General features: G+C 51.9%; 1 protein-coding gene across 5 annotated transcripts in view; it reads right to left on the reverse strand.

The window, feature by feature from the left end:
• ZFHX3 (zinc finger homeobox 3) overlaps positions 1–20073 on the reverse strand; it is a 671960-nt gene that overhangs the window by 103076 nt on the left and 548811 nt on the right. For all 5 annotated transcript variants that reach the window (XM_074839587.1, XM_074839591.1, XM_074839589.1 and 2 more), the window contains 2 exons: positions 7084–9830; positions 3021–3517 (listed from right to left, as the gene is read on the reverse strand). In XM_074839587.1, coding sequence (XP_074695688.1) covers positions 3021–3517; positions 7084–9784 — 3198 coding nt within the window. In that variant the 5' untranslated portion in view covers positions 9785–9830. The remainder of the gene's footprint in view (positions 1–3020; positions 3518–7083; positions 9831–20073) is intronic.

Here is a 20073-nt window from a genome sequence, read left to right on the forward strand (position 1 = left end):
TCCAGGTAGTTTCTCAGAACATAAAACCCACCAACACCACCAAGGAAGTAAGCAATCACGGTGAGAGGCACAAGTACCGACCACACTGCCCCAGCAAGTGCAAGATTAACAACAGGACTCCAGTTTAGTCAGAGGATTTTAGGGGGACAGTAGGGATTCAGGGAGAAGACAAGAATAAAGTAAGATTACCAGACCCTTCCAGTTTGACGTCGTAAGCAGGGACCCCACTGCGGCATCCCTACCCCACACCCCCCCCCCCCACCGGCTGACAGGGGAAGAGGTCTGATCCCAGCTATTGCAACGTGCAGGACGAAGATGGCAGCAGAAGACCAGACCTTCTCCTCTGGCACTGGAAGCATTGCAGGAGAAGACTAAAAGGTTCACCAGACTATGGGCTAACAGTGTCTCCTGATCACATTTTTTGGCAGCAAGTAGCACTAACAGAAGTGGCTCTTGGGCAATGCAAGCAGCCAATAACATGTGATTTAAGAGAAAAATGGCAAAAAAGCAGAATAAGGAGGATTGTGTGTGATAAGCCTAGTATGTGCTCTCACCCAGCAGCATCTGGAGAGGATTTTCTCCAGCAGGCAGGGAAGAACTCGATTACATCCAGTTAACTGTGCTCTAAACTGATTATGCATGTGCCAGGCTAATGGATTACATTAGCAAGAGGAAAAATAACATCCAATCAATCTCAATTTACTGCAGACCACACCAAGGCCTGAGAGAAGAGAAACCATTCTGTGAACTACCCCCACTCCCGCTGCATCTTTTCAGCTATCAAGAGAGACGTGGCATTACAACCACCCTGCAGACTGGAAGAATTGCACTGCCGCTTGCTCGGTCCGTAGACACGTTTTTCCATGAAGCCAGACAGATTCCAGCTATGCTGGAGCAAGATGCCGTGGGCCCGCTGTCCCCTGCTGCAGGCTTTACCCAGGCACACGTACCACGGAGCTAACACGGGCCGTGCAACAGCCTGCACCACTTGGAAGCGGGTTATTTATTCCCCGCCCGGTGTTTCACTGCTTTCAACCAAAAGTGGCGCAGGGCTGTAACAGCTCTGAGAACTGCCCAGGCCTCTTACGAACCTGAAAACTGACAATTCCTCTTCGCCTGTCTGAGGAAAGCATTTCAGGAATCTTTATTACAAGCATCTACAGCTGCCTCCCAGTCTGACTTTGGTGGGTTTTTTTTCTTCCTTCTCCCCTCACCCCTGAGTGACAGAATTCTAGTGCCGTGATTGCTTCTTCCCCAGTACAAACCACTGCAGATGGTCTAGATAAAGAATTTTTAAACTTTTGCAATGTATATGTAAGAGAACAATATTATGTGTTAAAACTCATAATAGAGCTTTCAAACAACTCTTTTGTACCCCAAACTGAATTCCACAGACAGAGGAATTACTCAGCTGTTTTTATAAAGTCTCACTGGGACTCTCCCGCCCCCAGTTTCCAAGCCGATTTTACTCTCTCGGGTCTTCTGCACATCTGAGAGGAGAGGCATACGCATAGACCTGACCGTTTTTAGAGCCAGACTGCTGTGCTGGCTCCCAGCTGATGATGGTAACAGCAGTCCTCACAGCAGTCTCGGCCTCAACAGCGAGCTCAGCAGAAACATATTCCTCCTCTGAGCAGCTCCCCACCAACTCCAGGCAGGCCCAACAATCATAGTTCAAAGCAAACCTTCTATGATGCTCCTGGTTGTCTCCTTCCTCTCTGAATTTGCTGGAATTGCTCACTTCTAGGGAAAATCCAGGAGTTTTGAAATCTAATGTGGCTGCACCATGGCATGGGTGGGCTACTGTACAGTTCAATGCCAAGTTTTAAATTCCCATTACATAAAGGAAAATATTCAAAGAAATAATTAAGAAGCACAAAATACAGTCTGTGGTATATATACTTATACATAAAAAAAAAAATCTCACCACATTTGGGGGAAAGCAGAAAGAAAAGGATGAGGACAGAAAGAATATAAAAAAACCTGAGAGAAATGAGAAGACAATGAGTGGGATAGCACGTGTGAAGGGAAGGTATGCGGCTGCTTAGATTTATGGCAATTCGTACCTGATTGTTCATACTAAAGCCATTATGGGATGATTAGAGAAAAAGGTGAAGCTTTAAGTCCAGTGAAAATCAATAGAAACGTCTGGAGCAATTCTGCTGCACGAGTGAAAGGACTATTTACTGTATCCGGAGCTCCTCTTGGGTTACAGCCCACAGGGTTCAGGCCAGTGAGGGGAGGGGGTTGTGAACGAGAGAAACAAGTCAGGAAAGAGAAGACAGTTATAAAGAAGACACAAAATGAGAAAGAAAAAAAAAAAAGTAAAGAAAACAAGGTGGCAGTCACAGAGCAAATACCGTGGAGGAGAACCCACACTGCCTCCACACACTGCATGGGCGGGTGCCTGCAGACGGACATGGCTCCTCGCCCCGCCTGCTCCCCTCTCCAGCAACGCTCTGCCCACAGCTCCCTGCCCACAGCTCCCCCCTGCCCACAGCCCCCCTCTGCCCACAGCCCCCCACGTTCAGGTGTGCAGAGCAACAGCGCAGCCAGGGCACTGCCCTCCTCCTCCACCCCCAGCCGCTTCGAGGCCGGGAGGAACAAACATGCTTCTGCCAACAGCCAAAGCCTTCAAGTGCTCAGGAAGAACCTCGCATGGGTTAACAAACCACCTGAGAGAAAAGAGCCAACCAGAGTGGGGCAAATACCACCTCGCACAATGTTCTCAACAGCGACTGCTGGATTTTTGTGCAGAAGGATCATTTATATGCAGTGCTGGAAGACACAGCAGCCCCCGTTAAAGCCCCCTGACGCGAACAGCCAGCACCCCACGGCTCTAACAGCCACAGCCGCGACCAGAATGCAGGTCCAAAAGCTGCACCGTGCCAGCGAGGCTGGGTCCTGCTGGAGACACCCAAGTGGCTCGTCTCCAAGCGATCACCACAATCCACTGTGGTTCAGAATAGATTTTCCTTTGTTCCAGCACTTGGGCAATGAAGCAAAAAGCCAACCCTTACCTTATAGAGCTTCAGGCTGGCCTCATGCCTCGAGTTCACTGTGTGAAGACGCAGCTTCTCTAGACTGTTGGTGTAGTAGTCGCAAGCGTTGCATTTCAGATGTACCGGATTCCCAATAGCCACACACTTCAGCCGCCACTCGTTGGCCTTCCCACCCTCCTTGATATGTGCTACCAGCTGGTATTTCTGCACGTGCTTGTCCGTCTTACAGTGGAGTTGGAAGTTTGCCTTGAGCTGCGTGTTGTAGCGGCACAACTTGCACTGGTACGAGTCCCCCATCACTGCCTTCCACTCGTCCTCAGGGAGGCTGCGTTCCACGTTCATGTGGAGGCCCAGCATGTCCAGATTATCTGTAGTGAACTTGTTGCACACAGCGCACTGGAAGAGCTTCAGTGATGGGTCATTTGTCTGCGTGAAACTCTCACCCAAGTTCATTAGCTCCTCAGACACCAGCTGTCCACCGCCTAACCGCATGTCCAGGGGGATCTCTCCACCCACTGCACGAAGGAAAAAGGGGAGAAAGAGGTCAGAAAAGCTGAATTCTTTACTTGCCAGAAGAGAAGCACAGAGCAGAGCACACGCTGCTCTCCATGCAACTCTTGCACCCACCAAACACACAGCGAAAGCCAAGCACGGCTGCCCCTTCGCTATTCCTCTGTGCTGCTGGTCAGTACCATGTCTAAAGAAAAAACAGCAAATTGCAGCCAGCGCGTAAGGCTGGGAAAGGACCACAGCAGCCCTTGCTACCCACTGCCAAAGGACAAACATCCAACCCTCTGCGCATGAAAGGTGGCAAGCAAAACTCTACAAAGTTTCAGAGGATGAAGAATTCCTTAGTACCGCACTGACAGTCTCCGTGGACGTTTCAAGAACAGTGTAACACTTTATCCTGGTTTTCCTGGCCTACCTGGAGAAGCAAGAAATGTTACCTCATGCAGTATGCAACCACTATCCCTGCCAAATTAAAAAGAAGTCAACAGCCACAAGACCAAGTGATGGGAGTATTGCAGTTCAGTCACCGCACTGCCGTCAGAAGCGGGCAACTGCAGAATGTGGCAAGTATAAAAAACTATCTGAAAAGTGCCACTCCTGCCCTATGAGATCTCATCTCTTGTCCGAGAGCTCAAAACGGCAGTCTTCTAAAAACAGTGTTGACAGACACTTTGCATGCCCAAGGAAAAGACAACCACTATTAATAATGAGAGTGCAAGAGCACCAAGGAAAGCCAGCAGGACACTTACTGTCTTTAAGTGTCAGATCTACTCCTCAAACCAAGAGCTGAACTCTATCCACGTGCAGTAAATGAATGCACCAAGCTCTTATTTACACCAGAACACTGAAGATGCGGAAGAGACACTTTCCTTTTCTAACATTAACTTTTTATGTGAAAGCACAGAGACCAACCAACCTCTTCCAAGGACCTTTGCTCCACCTCGCTCTCCTTTTCCATTTTTAAGACATTTAGGCTCCTCCTGCAGCTTTTTTGTATTTTACCTTGATCTTACGTCATAACACAGCTTAACAATCTTATTAAAGGAAGTCTCAGGTCAACAGTCACTGAGTCAATCAAAAAGAGAGATTTTATTTCCTTAGCTTTCAGTTTCTTACGTTTCAATCCTTTTGCTGAGCAGCAGCCAACACTGGGAGGACACTCAAAGTTCAGGCAGAGCCATACTGACCTTTCTAAAAGCATATAATCACTGTTAGTGCAGACCTCAGCTCTGGGCAGCGTACGTGCCACTGTCTTCCCTGCAGAAATGCAATACCACGATGTTCATTGCAGTCCTGAGCAGGATGAACTACAGCCTATGAGACAACCCGAATGCTGAGTTTGTTAGAGGAACAGCACCTCATTTTCATCAAGCAGACCTCACGCTCACACAAAGAACTGGTTGGAGGGGCAAAGTCCCACCTGCATGCACTGCCAGGAACCTGTCTCCTCATCAAAGCAGCTGACGATCTTTTTTCTTGATCCACTCCCTCCCTCCCTGCCACGGCAGAGTGATCCCCTCTGTACAGCTACTCCTGAACACCTGCTCGCTAAAGAGGTGGAGAGCAGGGAACCCATCGCTTGCCTTCGGTGGTCCGTATCTCCTTATCGTGGTGATTATTCTAAGCACCCCTTTTAGGATATATCCTTAAATCCTCTCTTTAAACCAGTCTCTGCTGAATACATCATGCAGTAAAAACCCAAAAGCAAACTCTTCTGAATTATTAATATTCTACTCAAATCCAGTTTTGGACTGAAGTGTAAAAATGGGAAAAATCTGCTCCACTTCCAGCAAAGTTCACAGTGTGTGTATATGAGTCTAACGAGCTGAGCTTGTGTCAAGTGCTTATTGACATGGGAAGGGCCTCCCTCCATAATCCTCAGCTTGAGATTTGCAACCATCAAGTGCACAGTTCACAAATCACTCTCCAGGCAAGCTCACACACATTCAGGGCCTTGTCATGCACTTTAGGAGGCTTCAGCTAAAATACTCCCAACTTCTCACTGCCAACTGCCCTGGCTTCAGCAAGGAGGGGCTACGAGCTGCCAAAGGGCACGCGCAGACCAAGAAACTCACCACAGACACACCAACTTTACGCACTACAAGCTGTATCACAGACAACTGTCTTACGTCTGTCAGCAACTTGGAGCTATTGAAAACACACTAGAAAAGTTGTGACCTTGACCTCCCAAAGATGCAAGCTGGGACACCACAGGGCGGGGGGGGGGGGGGGGGGTGTGTGGAAGATAATTAATTTATAGACACTTGAGTTCCACCATTTTTTTAGTATCTTGTGGTGTTGTTCTCAAATATGACTTTCATGTCCTTCTGGACTAATAATAAACTGCACTATGAATAGCTGAAGGAAAGGAGAACATGCATGAGAGCAACGAACCAGGAACGGAGCGCATCAGCAATAACAGCATCGATGGATGGACAAGGTGAGGAAGGGCAGAGCGCAGCGCCGAGAAATTAGTTTGGAGGAAAGCAGGTGGCAGATTTCTTTTCACACACTTTCTCAAGGTATTGTGAAAAATGCTCAGCAGCAGCACACCAACGTGGAGCGCGCAGCAATTTCAGCGAGCGTCTGGCATGCCTGGTGCAGAGGGTCCGTTCCGCCCCAGCTCTCGTCCCAGAGTGCCGCAGCTCCCACGCGCACAATGCCGGCGGCTGCGCCCGGCCCGGGGCCACGGAAGCACATGGGGGGGAACCTAACAGGACCTGACCACCACACTCCCACGATAAGTCCAATTCTTGGGCTAAATTGTGTGGGGATAGGGTGTGCCCCCCCCAGTGCCAAGCACAGTGCCAACGTGAACATGACGAATGCTCACTGTCAGGAAAAATGCATTTGGTAGCTCATTTTTAAGTGCTTTTGTCATCTGGTGAGAGAAATAATCTTCCCTCTCTAGCCATTCCCCTCCAGTTTAATAATTCCCATCTGGTCAAGACTCGAATCTTGTATCTCAAGCTGGCACCAGAGGAACGGTTTCAGCTCCATTTCCTCAGAGGAACACCATCCCCTGCACCAGATTCATCACGACTCTCAGAACGTGCTTACCTCTGCTCCTCAGGGCAACATAACAGGTAACAAACCCACTCGACATCTGCCTTTGAGAGCACCAGCAGCTGATCGGACCCTCTCACAGAGCCACCTGCCGAACTACTCACACCCCTTACCAAACCACGGAAAAAACTTTTTGGAACACTGGAGCATGTGTGCTTTCCGCAACGAGGAGGAACACGCAATGCACGTCAGCAATAACCCGTATCTGCTGCTTTATTAGCTCCCCACTAAAACTCTTAGAGAATGTACCAGAAAAGTAATGTATTTTCCCAGGATGAGAAAAGCTTTTCTGGGGGCATGCAGGAGAGGTCTCCACTGTGCAGCCTCCATCCTCGACCACCACACAAAGGCAACTTGCCACACTGCGGCCGCACCACACGGGGCCGCAGAGACAGAACAGCAGGATCTGGCACGCAGCGCCCAGCCCGCACACGAGGGTTCTGCGGTGACGCAAACACAATCCCTCCCTCGCACGTGGACACGGTGGAAAACCCTTCAGCCTCACCTAGAGATGGAGCCATCGTCGCCATGGGGTTGGTGGGATCGAGCTGGAAGCCGCCCATCATGAACTGTGCGTCCGAGGAAGCGCTGTCCATCTTCAAGTTGGGAAGGTTCATGTTCTGCGCCAGGTAGTACTGGTAGAGCTCGGCCTCAGCGGGGGACGGCAGGCTGCCGAGGCCCAGGTGCCGGTTGTGTTGGATTTGGGACATATTTTGCTGAAGCAGCATCATATTGTGCATATGCTTCTCACTGGTCATGTGAATCCGCAGGTTCCTAGCTACGTTGGTCTCGTAGTCGCACACCTCGCACCGCCACGTGGGTTTGGTTTTTGGTTTGGTGGGGGAGGGGGCCCCACAGGTGCTACCAATGTTGGCAGCTGCGGCCGCCGCGGCTGCTGCCGCCGCCGCCGCCGCCCCGGCGGTGTGGCTGAAGACTTGCTCTCCCCCTCCGTTCTGCAGGTTTTGCATGTTGTTGAGATGCTTGTCGGACTGCATATGAATACTGAGGTTGCCTTTGGTAGTAGTGGAGTAGTTACAGACCTCGCAGCGGAAGGGCTTGTAACCACAGGTGTAGCTCTCACCCCGTGCCAGCCGCGGGTGTGGCTGTCCACTTTTGCAGTAGACGCAAGAGCCCCCCGGCTCGGGATGTTTCTCCTTCATGTGCGCCTCAAGCGTCTGCTGGTACTTGTAGTGCCAATTGCACTTGGGACACTTGAGCGTCTTACACGAGTTGCGAGAATGCATCATAGTCATGTGGCCACCCAGCGACCGCGAGGAGCCCAGGACCGTGTCGCACTTTGGGCACTCCACGCCGCTCCCCGAGGGGCACTCCCCACCCCCAAGTTCACAGAGGGGGCCAGCATGCTGGTGATGGGAGATGTAGCTCCCGTCCTCGCCCTCCGCGCTCTCATTTGGTTCTGGTGCTGTGGCATTGTCTTTATTGGCACTTTCATCGATAAAGTCCAGCCTCCTGCTGCCCTCTGCCACGCTGGCTCCGCCGCCCTCATTGTTAAAGCTTAAGTGATTCCTCCTGTTTGCACCATCAAAGACAAAGGAAGAAGCAGAATTAGAACTAGTAGAAGCTGTGCCCCGCGACAGGGTCTGGAGCACGTTAGGCATTAAGGGAGAGTTAGAAATGCTTTGGTTTGAGAGAGCAAGGTCCTTTTTGCTGCTGCTGCCGCCACCTGCCACAGCCCCAGCGTCTTCCTGGGGCCGGTCCTCCAGTTCATCCTCCAATTCACTTGGAAACAGTCCTTTGCAACCCTCATCATCCTCGTCTTCTTCCTCTTCCTCCTCCTCCTCTTCCTCCTCCTCCTCCTCAACGTCCTCCTCCTCCTCCTCCTCCACCTCCTCGACCGGCTCCGCCTTTTCCGAGAGGCTGTCCTGGTCGCCCCCCTCTTGCTTCTCCCCCTCTGCCACCCCAGGGTCCTTCCCCTCCGAGGATTTGGTGGGGCTGGAAGCCAGCGGGCCCAGGGGGACTGAGGTAATGGGAGTCTTCAGAGCCGAGCTGGTCAGCCCACCCAGGTTGAGGAGCGTGCCGGGGGCCAGGACGCTTGCTGGCGGCGGCTCCGCTCCGCCAGCTGCCCCGGCCTGGAGGGCCTGCTCGCCTTCCATGCAAATGCCACTGAATTTACCATAAAAACTGTGTCCAGGGCCTATGAGGTTAGCTGCGGAAACGAGAGGGTGCTGAAAGGTTTTGGTTTTTGGTTCCAGAAAGCTGACAAGGGGTTCCTTGTCTTTGCCTATCCCTTGGATGATAGCGGAGATGTTCTTATTGCTAAGAATTTTCCGCTCCTCCTCACTCAGAGTCATTCGGTGGTCGTGCACCGCGTGGGTCACAAATGAGCGGACATACCCAAAGGAGAGCTTGCACAAGAAACACATCAGGATGGGCTTCCTCTTCCCGTAGAGCACAAAGCCATCGAATTTGGACAGGTCCACATTGTTGGGAACATCTTTGGATACGCAGGAGCTTTTGGCAGAACCGTCGCTGTTCAGGTAATCCTTGTTGCTTTTGTGTCGCACATCGAAGACGCGGAAGCTGTGCAGGACGGGGCTGATGCCCGCCAGGGCTGAGGTATTCGGGAAGGCCTGGTCTGAGCCCTCAAACCACTTCCCGAAGGATGAGGCTATGTGGAAGGTGTTGATGATCTGTGGGTAGACGGGAGCGGTGGCGGAGGGCTCTCCCTGCTTGGGCAGAGAGTTCGGGAGCAGTGAGGGGAGAGCCCCGCTGCCACAGGCGCCCCCGCTCTGCACCAGCTGGCTGAGGCTCTCCACGATGTAGGCCGAGCCGTCCGGCTGGTAGACGATCTCGCCGGCCAGGTTCTCCACGTCGCTCTCCTCCTCCCCGTCCTCGCTGCTCTCGCTCCCGCTCTCCCCCCGCAGCGGCGGGGGCGGGCGGGCGCCGGTGCAGCGGTGCTCCATGTAGCTCTGCAGGCCGGCGAAGGAGGCAGCGCACTGGCCGCAGCTCACCTCCTTGCCGGCGGGCTCGGCGCCGGGGCCGGCCGCGGCGCTGCTCTCGGGGACGCGCTCGGGGAAAGGGACCCTCAGGCTGTCCAGGGGGCCGCGGCTCTCGGCCGCGGGCTGCTCCATGCTGCCGGCCGTGTCGGGGAGGTGGGCACTGTTGAGATCAGTCCATTGCTGGTGCTGAGGGATGCCGCACCCATTGTCCTTCCCGGGGATGACGGGCGAGTCACAGCCTTCCATGGCAGGGCCGGCACGGAGCGCTCATTGCACCCGGTACGGCTCGGACCTGCAGGCGGGGAGAGAAGGAGAAAGGCCGGTGAGTCAGGGCGGAGAGACGGTTCCCGTAAAGACCCACCACCACCGAGACCCCCCACCCTGCTTGCTGGGACCAAACGGGAGGCTGCGAGAGCTGGTGCCCCAAGACGGGCTTCACGATGGGCGGCCTGGCCTCGGGAAATGCACCACTGGAAACCAGCAATGGGAAGGCAACGGCAGCAGGAACCCAAGAGGCAAATCGAAGGGACCTGGAACGTGGTGAAAACCTCCCCCAACACCTTCCCTGAAGTGGGGCAGAAAGATTGTAAGACTTCCACTGCCACCCTCAAAGCCTTAGGATCTTCAGAAAATAAACAAAAATGTAACAGAAAAGCTTTTGACAGAAACAGAGTTAAGACACTATGATGAAACACTGCTGGAGCTTTAAAACTTCATAAAAACTGTACTCTGCAGCTCCCTAAGCCAGATGCTGTTATTCTTGGGCAATTCCCTTCTGTCAGTGGTTCGGGGAGTGCAGGACTGGAGCTGCCACACGTGCACCTCTGTGGCAGAGCATGCGACCCAAAGCAACCAACAGAGATTTCGGAGTAATGGCGTTTGGTAAGCACAGGAGATTTAATTGCTGTGTTCTGGACAGAGTTTAAAGGGAGAGACGTCAGGACAGAAACCAAACAGGAAATTCCAGATCTGACAAGGGTCCATCCTGGGGATCGGGAAGCGGTCAGCCCACCACACTCCAGGAAGCTCCCAGAGACCCTGCAGGACAGAGCCTCCGCGCACAGACGGCTTCCTCCCACCCCAGAGGAATGGCCGGCGCAGGTCCTGGAGGAGGAGGAGGAGGGACACCCTTCCCGCTATTTCTATTCCACCAAACACGACGAGACGCAGAGAACTCCCACTGAGCATGGGCTGCTGAGCGTGGCCGACAGCCCGGGCTCCGGCCACCTCTGCTCCGTCTGCTGCATCCTGCCGAGACGCCTCGTACGCCGTGACCCCACCAGAGCCCCTTCAGTGGGACGCGCCCTTCCAGACCTATGAGATCAGGTGGTGCTGCCGTTGGGAGCTGGAGCACGGTAATGCAGCCCAGAGAGCAGCAGGAGATTGCCAGTTCAGCTGCAACCCTACCAAGAGTCCTGTCTGCAAAGAAGCATTTCTATAGTCTGCTTCCTATAGAGAGCTCCTGCGCAAGCCGCATGGGAGGAAACACAAGCAGAAATTAAAGCGCTATTACCTCATCTGTAAAAGTGATTTTTAACTTGTGGGCCACATATTTCCTTGGGTATACAAAGCATCCGTAGAAAACAAATGAGGAAAAACTGCACAAGCAGAGGCCACCTTCACCACATTTCTACAAGCTGTGAAGCAAGAGACAACAAAAGACTCCTGCTCTAGATCCATCATCATCGATGGCACACAGGAATTTTTCCACAGCATTTTATCTTCTACCAACTAAGCACAAGCGCCACTTTGCTCGTCAGACTATTCCAAAACTGAATACACGCCTGGGGAGAGTTTTTGCTGATACTCAGTATAAGGGTTTGGGGGGCAGGGGAGGTTTTGATTTAACAATATGCTGTTATTCTTAAACTGACTCAGTGGGCTTTACTCTAAATAATACATTTAAAGTTATACAAATTCTTTTAAGTCTTTCTTTAAACCTCTCTCATTTACTACAGCCTCCTCAAAGCTGCCCTTACCTGAGCACCCTCCAAGCAGTTGCTGCTTCAGTGCGCGAGATGCTCCATGCGGTGCCGGAGCTCTGGCTGGACTGGGCAGCTACCGAGGACCCCGCACCCCCGTCTCACAGACTCGGGCACCCACCAGCTGACACTGCGCGGGTCTAAGGACTCTCCCTGAGAAGCCTCCAGTCACATCAGCAGCCTGCTGCCGCCCTTGGTCTCCTCCAACAGAGACTATTAGAGTTTTGGAAACCTACGCTTCTATCTAAACGCTAAATATTAAAATCATGGTTGAAAGTGTTTCCAGTCTGGCTCGATCCGAGGCTGTGGCACACGGAAGACCCTTGCAGTGCCAGTTAGAGCCAAGAGCCCTCTCCCCCGCGCGTCCCCCGCTGTGCCAGCGCCTGGGCACTCACTGCTGCACACACACAACTGGCACTTCAACAACTGGGGAAAGAGAAGAAAAAGTATGAAGAGAACTGAAAATCTGCCGGGGAAGACAGGCAGGTGACATGCCACAGCAGCACTGAAGGAATTAGCGGAATTGGTTCAAGCAAAAGAAAACGGAGCAACATTCAATGTTATTTTTTTTCCCTGGCTTCATTATCTACCAATTTATTCTCTTGTACTAGATGAAGCCATCCATACTTTTTCTGATTTGCCTTCATGTGTTCCTGTTTTCCCTTTATACCGTTTCCTACGTAACTACGTGTATGTAATGACGGATGAAGGCACTTATACGCATGTCAGATGCACGTACATTTACACGCCTTCACTTTTTTCCGAGCCCCTCTTCACCCACAACAATGGACATTTATAATTTCCGTGATATTATAGATTAACATTAATAACCGTGTGTTAGAATAGATGTGATCCCCCCAGGTGAGAAGAGGATTTATCTCCCCTGTTCTCCAAATACTGCAGCTCCTTTTGGGGGGGTCACTCCTGCACTCTCTTTGCGAATACAACCCCTAAATGCTTTTGCCTCGTAGTTATTTCACAGCTTCTGATGCCCTTTCCCCTGCCATGGCGAGGCTCCTGCTGTGAAGGAAAGCAGCAGCTCTCCCCACGAGCACAGGACACACTCCGGCAGTCCAAGGGAGCAGGGGGATGTGCCTCTGCCTGTCCTCACCCCTGCGCCAGCAGCTCCCCTGCACCCAAACACTCCGGGGCCGCGGGAAGCAGAAGTGGAACAGGACAAACGCAAGTCAAAGCTCTCACACCACTGACCACCAGGCTGGGGTCCCGGGCATGCCTGCTTGAGGGCATCTGGGCAGGGGTTTGCCCTATTTTACTCCTACCTGTGGAGGGAGAAAGTAACATTTCCCAAAGCAAGTGTGGCGAGGCTGCCTACGGAGGGACGTGGAGGCAGAGTGGTGCGATGATCCAGAGCATTCACACACAATGTAACCCCACAGCATCTCCAGCCCCCACCTCCCCTGGATTCTGTGCCATACACAGCTGTCTTTGCGGTTGCACTGGGAATGAATAGTGATTTGATCTGCAATAAAAATAACCTGGTGCACTGAGTGGAATAAGAAAGAAGAGTACCATAATCCTGTTGCCAAAAGGCTCAGTTTTAATCAGCCGGGTTTGCTTACCTTAGCTAAAACGACACTTCAACACTGCAGTGTAGCAGCTCTTACGTGCACCAGCTCTCTCCCACTGAACATTTGTCCTTAGCTACGTGTTTTCTTTAAACTGATCCCAGATCCTTCTGTGTTGAGGCTGCATATTCACCTTCCCACGACATGACATACTCTCTCCCTCTCACTGCTACCTTTTGCATTGACAACTGCAATCCAAATTAAACCAGAACAAATTCGTATCAGGTGAAAAAAATGAGTAAAATAAAAAACTCCATAAGCCTCATACTTCTGCCAAGAAAAGTTTTGGGAATATCTATGCAGACTCCAGAATCCAATGTGGAACAACAGCACCCCACAAATATTCTGAGACAAAAAGCATTCAGCTTGCCAGCGCAGCTCTCCAGGAAACACGCCTAGAGGAGATACAATGCGAATCCCAGCATCTTCATTACCAAGAACTCTTGACTGGCAGGAAGATGCCTGACTGACAGTTGGGCCAAAAGGGTTAGCAGGGCTGATGGGGCGGGAGGGTTAACAGCCTGATTGTAAAATCAATGTAATAAATGCTTGGTAAGTTACAGGAACATGCGGGAAGAGGAGGCCGCGATTGATAAAGGACTGCGGCTTTGATGCTGCACTGGGGACTTGTTTATTGACAAGAAAGCCAATCTCTTCTCCCGACCAGGCCAGGCCAGGCAAACCTGCAAGCGCTTACCAATTAATTGGTGGGCTTTTCTGCCTTGGGTGGCTTTAACAGCTCTCCCCCCACTCACTCCAACTTAACCAGCTCAGGAGGTGCTACTCCAAAGGAATCTTCTCTCCTCTCCCTTTCCTTGACATGGAGGAGCCCTTCTAGGGCAGGTGGAAAAACCCACAAGCCAAAACATGGCCAGCCAGAGCCACTGGGCACAGGCCAAGCACCTACGCAAACACAAGCTTCTCTTGCCTGTTCGGTTCATCACCAGAGCTATTCCCGAAGAGCGATGCTGAGGGAGGAAGAGGCATAGAAATATTGTTTCTATTCACACAGGAATGGTAGATATCATCCCTTTAAACTGAAAAGAGCAATTTCCTCATTAAAGCAAACCAGGCTCTAGGCAGGAGCACAATGTAGTTACTAGTCCGCTATTACAGGCCCTGCCTCTTCCTCCATCCCCTGAGTGACCCGCGTGGGACAAGGAGAGCTTATGAGGACAGGCCGACCCCCGCGCGCTCCACACCTCCCGTCCTCTCCTACCCCCCGCCCTCTCCGCTCTGTTTATCAGCCAGTCAATAAGAAAAGGTAGTTCTTACTTAAGGAGGCAGAAGTCAACTCGTCAGGTCGATCAGCACTCTGTCTGTAAACATGGTTTCCCGTAAAATCAATGAACTCCAGTTACAGAGAGAACGGCCTGAGCGCTGGAGACTCCCTGCGCTCCCACCGCCCCAAGCCTCGGGGAAGGGCTCTTCCCAGTCTCTTCCCCGGCCTCACGTCCCACCTCTGCGTGTCCCCGCGGCTCCTGCTGCTCCCACGGCCCTGCTCCGTGCCCCCGCGCCTTCCCTGCAGTGTCACGGCACCTCGCAGCCCCTCCAAGCAGATTTGGGGTCTGGCTGGAGGAACGCAGACAGGGACCCCCCCGCCGGGGCAGGAGGGGCAGACACGGCCGGCCAGGGCTGAGCTGCGCCTGGACGGCACAGCACACCGTGTGCCCCTCGCTCTCATTGAGAGCTTCCACTAACCACGGCTGGCGGTTCACGGCCATGCTCTGTCCAGAGCACCGGTGGAGTCCATCCCCACGCCTCCCCCCGTCACCTCCTTCCAGGCCCCATCCTCAGAGGGACAGACGTGCCATCCTACAGCGACGCTTCTGCGGCCTTCTGCCGCCAAGGAGCGGCTGGTGCTAAAGCAACACCCTCCGCTCCCTGGGCAAGCTGGGGGCTCCGGGGCAGCCCCCGGCCCCCGGCACCAGGCTGCTTCCTCCCCCCGGGGACGCGTGGCGGCAGCAGGGACGGCAGCGGCAGGGAGGAGGGGGTTCCTGCTGTTGCCCAGGCTTCCCGAGAATTAAATATGAACAGCCGTGCTGTGTAATTTTAAATTGTTAATTAGCACAGGGTTAATTAGGCGGCCCTTTCACAAGAGGCTGTTTGGCAGTAAACCAAGACTGGAAGCAATGAGGAAGGAGGAAAACAAAAGGAGAAAGAGACAGTGAGAAACTGTTCCCTCAGCTAATGACCCACATGGCACCACGAAAAAAAGGGTGCTGAGGACGGGGAAAAGATACAAGCAGATGCATTCCATCCATGGCCATTACCCTAGAAGATACTCAGTGAGGCTCCCCCCGGCCTGTTCCCAGCGTGGCACGCGGGGCAGCGCTCAGCCCCGAGAGGAGCAGGGTCTGCTCCCCCAGAGCACCCCCGGCACGCGGCGCAGGCTCCCACGCCAGCCACCCCTTCACTTTTGCCGTGGCTCCACAAAGGACCCGGCTCCCGCGAATGCTCAGTCAGCAGCCGAACCGGAGCGGTTCCTGTCGGAGAAAACTGCGCAACGACCTCTCAGCTTTGTCAACATGCACCTACCTGTTGTGCCAACGGGTGCTCTATAAATCAGCACCATAAACGCCAGCTGAGCGCCCGCCCGCCGCTGGCTCCAGCACAGGTGCTGCCGCTTCGCAGGGGAGGCAGGAAGGGACAGAGGCAGGAGGACACAGCACAAGGACTAAGGTGGGCTCCCTCAGACGCTCAGCTCGGCCTTTGCAGCATCCTCAGAAGGATGGGGCCTGGCAAATGCTCATGTTCTGGCCAGCCAAGAAGCCCCTGTCCCAAGGACGGCACTCGATGATGCTTGGTCCAGCCAAAAAACTAGGGACGGATGAACCAGAGGTGACCGAGCAGCCGAGTAAACTTCATGATCCCCAGGCCCAGGTAGGTCCAAAGCTCCCGAGAGCAGGAAGTCCGGGAGGGGGGAAGCGAGGCAATTACCGCGTCCGTCTGGAGCGGTGACACAACGAACCCGAAGCATCAAAGCTTTCTGTGTCGCTTCCCCGCACCTGGCGTACAAGCACTCTTGTAACACTTAGAAAATTGCTTATGGAAAGACACGATAAAAATCATTACCTAGGATCAAGAATTCAAAAATTAAGGAAGAACAGAATGTATGTTGCCAAAGCAACTTTAATTTTGCTCCTTTATGCATATGCATTATGATACTGTCTTTAATTACATGATCACACACTGCCTCTCTTAGTAAGCAGGATGGTCACATAAGAGGGTAAAATAAGGTTGCATGAGCATGTTGTCACTTTATGAGATTTATACAGCAGCTGTTATCACACAAATATGTGGAAAGTCACTTCCTAGAATAGAAAGATCTTTTTAAATTTCCTAAGCAACAAGGGCTGGATATTCAAGCTTGGTAGCAATACAGAGATAGCTTCAACTCCCAGTTTCATAAAATGCTTTTATCTTCTAACTTAAACAGAAGATACAGGTTCCAGCTCTCTCCCATTCATTAAGGTGCCAGAAAGTACTAAGAATACCTGCCAGCCTAAGGGAAGTGTTGAGGATTCTACAACAGGATTTGAAATATTAGGATAAAATGGTACTTACGAGCCAAAATCTAAGCATAATAGTGAGTGCAGATGCATGGCTTGAAGAATGAGTTCTAGTTGGGGGTTTCCATCAACATTTTATGATGTCAGTGCCTTGGGATTCCTCTTATGCAATTCCTATCAAAAAAACCCCACACCTAAAAATACTGATATTTATTTGCCAAGTTCAACATTTTAGAAGAAGAAATTATAAACTAATTTTCCTCTTTCACATAGCAAGTCACATCTTGCACCTTCCCAAGCAAACCCAAGTTGTGTTTTGGCACACACCTGATCGCAATAGAGTTGCCTCACCAACAAATGTGGTTTGCTGAGTATTCATAATGAGATACCAGTCTTGCCAAATCCTGAACAAGCTCCACATCTAGCCTTCTTCCTCTTCTGCAGTTAGTTGGCTTTACCAACCAAAAACCTAAACTCAGTTTTGACTTCCGGAGTTTCTCTGCAGACACCACCCAATGCCAGACTGTTGTTTCTGTTCGGACACATGGCCATGTCCAATGCGATTGCACTTGGAGTGGCATTGGCAAGCCAGACCTTGGCCAGACCAGGCTGCTGGTGGAAGAAGGATCCAACCGACATTGACCCCTGGGTTCCAACACCTCTTGAAAAGAGTCTTGGGGCTGCAAGTCCTTGTGCAAAACAGAAGTTTGCTATCCTGGCAAAGCTAAGGATTCATAGAGTCATAGAATCATTTAGGTCAGAAACACCCTTAAGATCATTGAGTCCAACCATTAACCCAGCACTGCAGGGTCCACCACTAAATCATGTCCCTAAGTGCCACGTCTATATGTCTTTTAAATACCTCCAGGGATGGGGACTCCACCCCTTCCCTGTTCCAATGCTCCACAACCCTTCTGTTGAATTCATGTGCCTCTGTGAGCACTGTGCGTTTTCCTTTGAGGGATTCTAGCCAATGGGTCTTGAAGGGCACGAGGTCCCAGAAGAGGATGAGGTAGCACACAGTGGTCTACAGAAAGGAAAGATCCATCAGGCACCTCAAAAGGACAGGACGGTCTTCTCCCAGCAGGAAGCCAGCCACATGGAGGGCTTGCCTTTGGCAGCCGACTGTGCTCCAGAACTGGCACGCTGACAACACAAACAAGCGCTGCACTGCGCACGCTCATTAGCAGGACAGAAAATGCAAGCACGCTCTTACACACAGGCTCACATGCATAGGCACAGCCAGTTCCTCAGATCTTCCCAGGGTCATTAGCATAAACAGCTTTTCAAGCAGCAGGAAGCAAAGGAAACGCTGAACAAAACAGGACTGAAAGCTGTAGGGCTCAAGCACTTGGCATGAAACTCAGAGAAAGGGTCTCCTTGAAAAGGTGAACCTTCTACATTATCCACATTTTTTCCTCTGTCCTTCACACTGGCTCAATTTTAGCTGATGAGAGTAATACAAGATTCAGGCAGCTTTTCAGAAAACATTTTGTTATGAACTATTATTCCAAGTTTGCTGATCCCTTTGAGCCAGCTACTGTACTACACACGAAAATATTTATATAATCATCAACGCACTGCCATTGAGAGCAGAGTAATCCAGAGGAGTGCCAGAGGGTTTTAAGTGAGCAGCTGGGGAAAAGAGCGTTTATTTCTCCAGAGAGACTCTTTGCACTGCAAGTATTCTGTGGGAGAGATAAACTAGCTTAAGTCGCGTTCCTCTCTACAAAACAAAGTAAAGCACTTGCTTAGTTCATAAGGGACATGGCAGTTACACGCTCCCAGGACGCGGAGCTTATTTTCAGGTCCTGCACGAGCCTCTCCTCTTGTGTTGGACACCACAGAAGTTTCAGATTTATTTCCACACTGGTTTGTTTCAAAACATCACACATTCCACTATTCTGCAGTTGCGCAATTCACCCCTTCACTCTAAAAACCCAACATTTCTTGTCAAACGCTCTTTCAGCCTATGTTGCTGAATAAATAACTACACCTCCATCTGGTTCGCATTTTCAGTGCACTGTTGTTGACCTAACTCCAAAAGTAACCAAAGAGCTCTCGAGGACAAACTGCCTCGCTCTGTCACATGGACTCTGCAGTCCCGCAAGTCCCCCCAACACCTTAGTGCCTCGGGAAGAGGGCCCTACTGTCCTTCCTCTTGCCACAGCCCAAAGCTTGCCCTTTTCCCCTCCTTCATTTGGAGCCCAGCAGCTTGTACCAGCAAGAGTTACCTCAGCTCTGTCTGGGGCACCTGGTTCCTGCTACAAAGGCAGTTGCATCCCTAAGACCTTGTGCTAGACAACACCCATCCAACCCACAGGGATGCTTGTTAAGAGAGAAGCCCTGAATTGTTACGATTTTAAACACCATAAAGACACATATAAACAAGTCCATGACGGTATTTAAAAGGCCAGAGCGCTGTTCCTGAATCCAGGAAGAAAGTGCAGCCTTCACAGCAAGACTACAGGGCGCGAACCGCAGCAGCGATTCCTGGAAGTGAGGGATTCCGGCTGGCTTCTGCGGCTCAGCTGACGGCCCATCCACCTCCCATCTTCCAGTTACTGGATGCGCTGAGCAGCCCCACCCCGTCAGAAACACTTGGGGCTGCTGCTCCCAGAGCCTGCTCTTACAAACCACCACTGCCGACCCCCCGGCAGCCCCGCAACACCACTGCAGGAGCAGGCACAGCCAAGCTCGGACGGCCCAGCCCGACAAGCTAACGCTCCCCACATGCAGACTCACATGCCTTGAGAAGAAGCCCTGCCAACGCTCCTTCCCTCTCCTGATTTACCCAAACAACATGTGCGTTCCAGACTGGTGTCAAGGGCCAAGCAGAGGGTAAGAGTTAGATTCATAAGTCATGCAAACCTCCTCTGCCAGGGCTCCGATCCAGTCCTTGTTAGGAAACAGACACTGTCTGGTCCGGCACTGCCGCTCTTTCCCACCCTTCGGGAAAGCCGACGCTTTGGACATGGAGCGCGGGCTCGGCAGCATTAGGTCATCCAGGAACCATTCTGCTTGCTGCTCTGACAAACACCACGGCTCCCCGATACATCAGTTCTGAATTACACGCTGCTGCTGCAAAGCCCACCAGGATGTGTGCTCAGATGGGCTATTAATGTTTTGGTAAGGAGTAGATGTTACCGGTCACAGCTGCGTCACTGGCAGATACCCTGACCAACCCAGGACCCTAAAGTCGGTGAAGAAACCTGCCAGTATGGCTGGGAAACCTTCCCATCTGGAACGCAGTTTAGGCAAACCTTTAGCAGCTCCAAGCACTCCCACGCTCCTGTAAACAGAGCACCTGCACACTCATCTGCTACCAAAACAATGCCCTGCTCCAGACTTCAGGTACAGCCTAAGCATCTTTATCTGGTCAAAATAAACCCTCCTGATTGCAGCAACCAACAGGAGTCAATAACTACAGGCCGCTTGATGGCTCAAAGTCTCAA

The sequence above is a fragment of the Strix aluco genome, chromosome 14 (assembly GCF_031877795.1).
Source record: "Strix aluco isolate bStrAlu1 chromosome 14, bStrAlu1.hap1, whole genome shotgun sequence".
Taxonomy (NCBI): domain Eukaryota; kingdom Metazoa; phylum Chordata; class Aves; order Strigiformes; family Strigidae; genus Strix; species Strix aluco.